General features: G+C 38.7%; 1 protein-coding gene and 1 non-coding gene across 4 annotated transcripts; one reads left to right on the plus strand and one right to left on the minus strand.

Annotated features, from left to right (window-relative positions):
* The first annotated feature begins 1,739 nt into the window (after positions 1-1,739).
* On the plus strand, positions 1,740-1,824 carry TRNAY-GUA (transfer RNA tyrosine (anticodon GUA)). The gene is given in 2 exon segments: positions 1,740-1,776; positions 1,789-1,824. It is a non-coding gene; the product is annotated as a tRNA-Tyr (tRNA).
* Positions 1,825-2,514: 690 nt separating this feature from the next.
* On the minus strand, positions 2,515-4,997 carry LOC130505458 (B3 domain-containing transcription factor VRN1-like). 3 transcript variants are annotated; one of them, XM_057000067.1, is made up of 5 exons: positions 4,736-4,997; positions 3,965-3,968; positions 3,415-3,901; positions 3,139-3,338; positions 2,515-3,042 (listed from the first exon to the last, which is right to left on the minus strand). In XM_057000067.1, exons 1-5 carry the CDS (start codon positions 4,789-4,791, stop codon positions 2,803-2,805), a joined length of 987 nt encoding a protein of 328 aa, XP_056856047.1. In that variant the 5' UTR covers positions 4,792-4,997; the 3' UTR covers positions 2,515-2,802. The 3 variants fall into 3 exon arrangements, with proteins under 3 accessions (XP_056856047.1, XP_056856046.1, XP_056856045.1); XM_057000066.1 differs by lacking the exons at positions 3,965-3,968; positions 4,736-4,997 and adding an exon at positions 4,460-4,486; XM_057000065.1 differs by lacking the exons at positions 3,965-3,968; positions 4,736-4,997 and adding an exon at positions 4,460-4,486 and having other exon boundaries at positions 3,139-3,347.
* Between the last annotated feature and the right edge of the window lie 228 nt (positions 4,998-5,225).

Genomic DNA, 5,225 nt, shown 5'->3' on the forward strand with positions numbered 1-5,225 from the left:
CGATTTTTGCTCTCTCTCTCTCTCTCTCTCTCTCTCTCTTCTCTCTCTCTCTCTCTCTCTCTCTCTCTCTCTCTCTCTCTCTCTCTCTCCCCGACTATAGCGGCAGAGATCTACTCCGAACGCTAATCCTCTTAGCCTCGCCGCTCTACACCTACTTCTGCTCCTCTCCGTCATAGATAAGCTTGCGAAGGCGACTTCGTTATTGATGTTCAGGTAATGCCGCATGCGGCGGATGTGAGTGGCGGAGGATTTGAAGAACTGGAAGCGGTGATGGCGGATGATGTGAAGAACTAGAAGCGGTGATGGCGGATGCAGCAGTGGATGTGAATAACTGGAAGGGATGATGAAGGATGCGGCAGAGCTTAGAAGCGGAAGCGGTGATGGCGGATGCGGCAGTGGATGTAAATGTTTGTTTGTTATTTTCAGTTACTGTTTTTTGGTCTCTCATCAAATGACCCCTTAAATCAAAGTTTTGGGCTTTAGTCTTTCTCAAACCTTACCATCAAACCCTTGAATCCATGTTTGAATGTTTTCAGATAGTGAAATAACTGGTTCTCTGATTGTGTTTAAAAACAATTGTTTGTTTCTTCGGTTTCTTGTGACCCTATGTAAATTTGATTATAGTTTTTCTTAATTTGTTTTGTCTGACATAATAATCGCCTCAAAATGAGAATTTTTGATGATGATAGATTTTTTTTCAATTCGTCTTGTTTGTATGCTTTCGATTTCCTGTCCACAAATTTGAGAAACTTCCTTTTTTATTTGTGGACATGTTGGCATCCACATCTGACATAATTTTTCTTTCCACTGGACCACCGCCTTCCACCGAAGCTAGCTGTTCACCACATACATGTTTCCCAGCGGATGGCTCAAAGCCTACTCCAAGCCAACAACACCCCCGAACACACTCCCCCTGACCATAATCCCCCATGTCCACAACTCCACTGTCCACAAATCCCATATCCATAACTCACCTGTCTACAACTCTCTTGTCCACAACTCGCTTGAACATGTTTCTTCGTCCCCAGAAACACTTTTATTTCTTCCTATCCTCTGGGAGAAGGAAACAAAGCACAAATTAACCTAAGTTTTTTTCCTGCGCAATCATCAGAAAAATAATTGTCTTTCTTTTCTCCAACGAGAGAACAGATCTGCATTCAATTCATGTCCTTGTTAAAACCAACGCTCAAAGACTTTTAAATCTGACCGCATGATCTAAATTTCTTTTATCTCATCTAACAGTGAGAAAGAGATCCCCACAAACAGCTGGCAAATGTTTTATTGTGATAAAAACAGCTTGCAAACCGGTTTCCTAACCAAACAATAACCAAACAACAACTTAGGTCTCGTTTCATTAAGGACATAAACGTGAAACTACCCCACTAGATCCAAAAAAATGTGCCTCACCAGCGCAATGTGTCCTTCCTTGTAATCAAAACTCAAAATGTGCCTTTTACGGCAATCAAGTTATAACTATATCTTTGAATCCTGCAATAGTTTATTTAGTTAGGAAAGAAAATTAGACAATAGTGTACTGTCCATACGACTATTCGTTCCTCTGCATATGTAAATATCAGACAAAACTATCGGACTATCCCAATTAAATTGCACACTTTGGATATGGTTTGAGACTCCTAGTCCGTTGAACTTCAAAAGTAGGATAACAAGACGACGCTGGTTGCTGTATTTTAATTACTCAAAGTATGCTATATTGGTGACTAAGAAAGGTTTGTTTGTATCCGACCTTAGCTCAGTTGGTAGAGCGGAAGACTGTAGTAGTTGCAGATAATCTTTAGGTCGCTGGTTCGATTCCGGCAGGTCGGATTAGTTTTTTGATTTTAACACTTTTGGGCTTTGAAAAACAAAATCCAGCCCATATATATATTTTGCCAACAAGCCAGCCCATACGTTATGCTTTTTTTTTTGTCAAGGACGTTATGCTTTTGCTTGCAGATCAAAAGTCAAGAATAAAACCGAAGACAACATTTCATGCAACTTTTCTCTCGAGTGGTGTAAACTTTTTTTGTCTTCGGAACTAGAAAAATTGAAGTTATCTGGTTTCAAGCCGGTTGGAGTGAGTTTGCAGAGGATCATTCAATTATTGAAGGCCATTTTGTCTTCTTTGAATACAAAAGAAACTCGAATTTCCTGTAATGATCTTCAATGTTTCGGCTTGTGAAGTGACAGTGACGATGAGGTAACCGACATTACAGACGAAGGGTTTCTTGGAAGTTAAGGTACAAAGGGAAATGATCAATCTGTTAATGGTGGTGATTCAGAGCACAACACCAAGAAGAGAACAAGAGACAAGGAGTTTGAGAAGATTCTAAACAGTGAGAACTAAATAAAGAAGATTTAGACTTCTTAACATGATAGTGTAGAGTTTTGTTAGCATAGTACAAGGAGAAAGCGATGTTTAAGCAGCAGCATTTCGAGTACATGCCTACTAGTCCATTGCCAATAAAAGAATCGAATCTCGTACGAAAGCTAAGAGAGCGTGGAAAAATCAAAGAACAACAAAAACAACAAACCCATCTTCATCATAACATCTTTCTTGGGACACACGTTTCAACACCAAACTTGTGGAGATTAGGGATTTACAAATTTCCAAAAAACATCTTAACCCTAACTTACACAAACAATTTTAGTTTCACTCCGAAGAGGTTTTAACTTATCCACACCAGCAAGAAATGAGAAACTAACGCAATGCACACATAGATAGAAAACAAGTTTATCAGTTTTAAATCAAGACACCCTACACCATAGTACCTTACAGTGAGTGATCTCATGTCTCAGACATAGTCAATTGACTCGAAAGGCCGTCACTTTGAGAACGAAATCTCTGGTTCTTAGAAGCTCAAACACGCAGACATCACCTTCTCCTAAGTTATTCTCCACAGTAAACTCATACCAACCTTGACTGAACTTAGCTCTCCCTGCTTTGTAAAGGCATCTCACAGGCCATTGTTTCTCCCCGAGCTGGACCTTGATGAACCCCGAGATCCCACTTAAGTACTTCTCAGCAAAACCAGAAGGCAAATACTGTTCAAAGACACAAAAAAACAAAGGCTTCTTTAGAGACCATTGTATAGATATGCAAAAAGGTGTTAGTTCTGAGATGTCTGTTATTGTTATTACCATGATACAACCTCTGTATAGATAAGATGGTCGTAGAACAACTCTGAAGAAAGGGTTTGTTGGCTCATACGTTTTGGATGCATTGATGGCCCTCTCTCTCTCTTCTGCAGTCACTGTTCTCTTTCTCGCAGAAGCACTCTCGTAGAACTTTGAACGGCTCTCAGAGTCATCATCTCTTGGAGCAGATGAGTTTACTTCCTCTGGATTGACTAATATCAAAAAGATTACTACTAACAAAGTGTCTAAAGAATCTAAAACAAATGAAAAATGCTTTACCAGGATCAGCGTTCTTCTTCTTCCTCCCTCTCTTTTTAGTAACTTTTAGAGTTGGCGTTGGAGTTGCCTCTTCGGCTTTAACAGGTCCAGTGAAGAAGCTCTGGATGGCTGAACTAGCATGCTCTTTATTGGCATGTAAAGTGGTCTCAGCATCTTCATCTTCAAGGTCTTCAAACAAACAGGGGCGTTTGAAGTGGTTGTGTGCTGCGGAGTCCATGAGACCGGTGGAATGGTAGTTGATCTCGGAGTGTGATAAGTTGTAAATGCAGACGCTGAAGGCGGAGTTGCCTTCGTATCTGAAGATCAAAAGGTAACCAATGCGGATAGAGTAACGGTCAACAAACTCTTGCCAACCATCTTGAAACCAGATCTTGTTGTTGTCAGCTTTCCTTAGTCCTACACGCCAAACATGACCATCAGGTACCGTGAGTGCAACTGCAACAGATAGCTCTTCCTTGAATTTACTCGCAAACTTATCTGGAACTCTCTGCACAACCAAACCAAAATGAATGAATAAAAGATTCTATAAAAGATAAGAAGAGTCCATTACTAACCTGCAACAATGTACAATTTATCTTTTGTATAGACTACTACTTAATGTGACTCTTATGAGTGTATCACATTAAATGGTATGCTTGTTAACTTTTAGGTGAACCAAATAGTATTTTGGGTTTGTTCATAATAATGCACAAGCTTTTTTTCATAAGGGAATCTGCACATGTGATAACTAATCACTGTATCATCTTATTGTGAATATAAAATAAATATAAACTTGTTGATCAAAAAAAAAATATAAACCATAAATGCAATTTTAGTTTTCAACACAAAAAAAAACACTTTTATATTAAGGACAAGCAAAGAGGCTTAAGTCATGACTACTCAGTTTCAGATTTTCACTCACCAGTTAATCAATTAAGGAATCTTAAAATCGTAGACCTCGTGAGTCAAAAACAGAGTAAATAAAACAGAGAAACCACAAACAGATCTCAACTTTTTTTTTTCTGACAGAACCGTACAATCTTATCATCATCAGAAGTCAACTCACTTTGAACCACATTCCCAAAACTACACTCAGCTTTTGCTGTTAGCCAAAGTACAACCTTTGACCTGACATATCTACCGAGAATCAAAAAGACAATTCAGTTCAAGAAGTCTAACAAGTGTCACAATAATATAAAACACACATATTCTTGACCTGATTCCAACTTGGAAAACTCTCAGTTTCACACAAATATCAAAGCTTTGAAACTTATACAAAAAAAGAAGAAGAAGAAGAGATTTTGGGATGCAAGGAAGAGGAAGAGAGGGAGTGTTACCAGACGTTTTTTCTTGGATAGTGGAAGGGAAAATCAACTTGTGGAAGAAAGGGCGTGGCATGTTGTTCAGAGTAAACAGTGAGAAGAGACAAAAGTCAGATCATGAAACGACGCAGGAGAACACGCGACAGAGACAGAGGGAAGCCCTTTCAGATCTGTGAAGAGTTTTGTATAAAAGCTTTGATTATGGTCAAAGAGGTAGTCTCTCTCTCTCTCTCTTTTCTTTTACACTTGGCCTGAGTGATCCAACCAAACCAAAATAAAAATGTAAAAAATAAAATGATATTTAAAAAAAAAGCAACTTGTGGTAGCTTCAGCGAGTTGAGTGCGCGTTTTTTCTTTGACTCGGTGAGTTGAATCAGTTTTTCACTCGTGTGCCCCCACCTACTCCCCTTTTTCGACCATCTTTTTCCATTGATTTTTTTTGTAAGTATAGTATTTTTTACCTTTCTTGAACTTTTTAAAAAAAAATTGTTTCTTTTTTCTTTTTCCTTT

This window comes from Raphanus sativus, unplaced genomic scaffold (assembly GCF_000801105.2).
Source record: "Raphanus sativus cultivar WK10039 unplaced genomic scaffold, ASM80110v3 Scaffold2295, whole genome shotgun sequence".
NCBI lineage: Eukaryota > Viridiplantae > Streptophyta > Magnoliopsida > Brassicales > Brassicaceae > Raphanus > Raphanus sativus.

Excerpts from the sequence above, each read along its gene's own strand:
- LOC130505458 (XM_057000067.1), bottom strand. The coding sequence starts at position 4,791 with ATGCCACGCCCTTTCTTCCACAAGTTGATTTTCCCTTCCACTATCCAA. Across the intron at positions 3,339-3,414 it reads GAAGAAGAACGCTGATCCTG|AGGAAGTAAACTCATCTGCT; the intron begins GTAAAGCATTTT and ends TAGTCAATCCAG. Across the intron at positions 3,043-3,138 it reads TATACAGAGGTTGTATCATG|TATTTGCCTTCTGGTTTTGC; the intron begins GTAATAACAATA and ends GTCTTTGAACAG.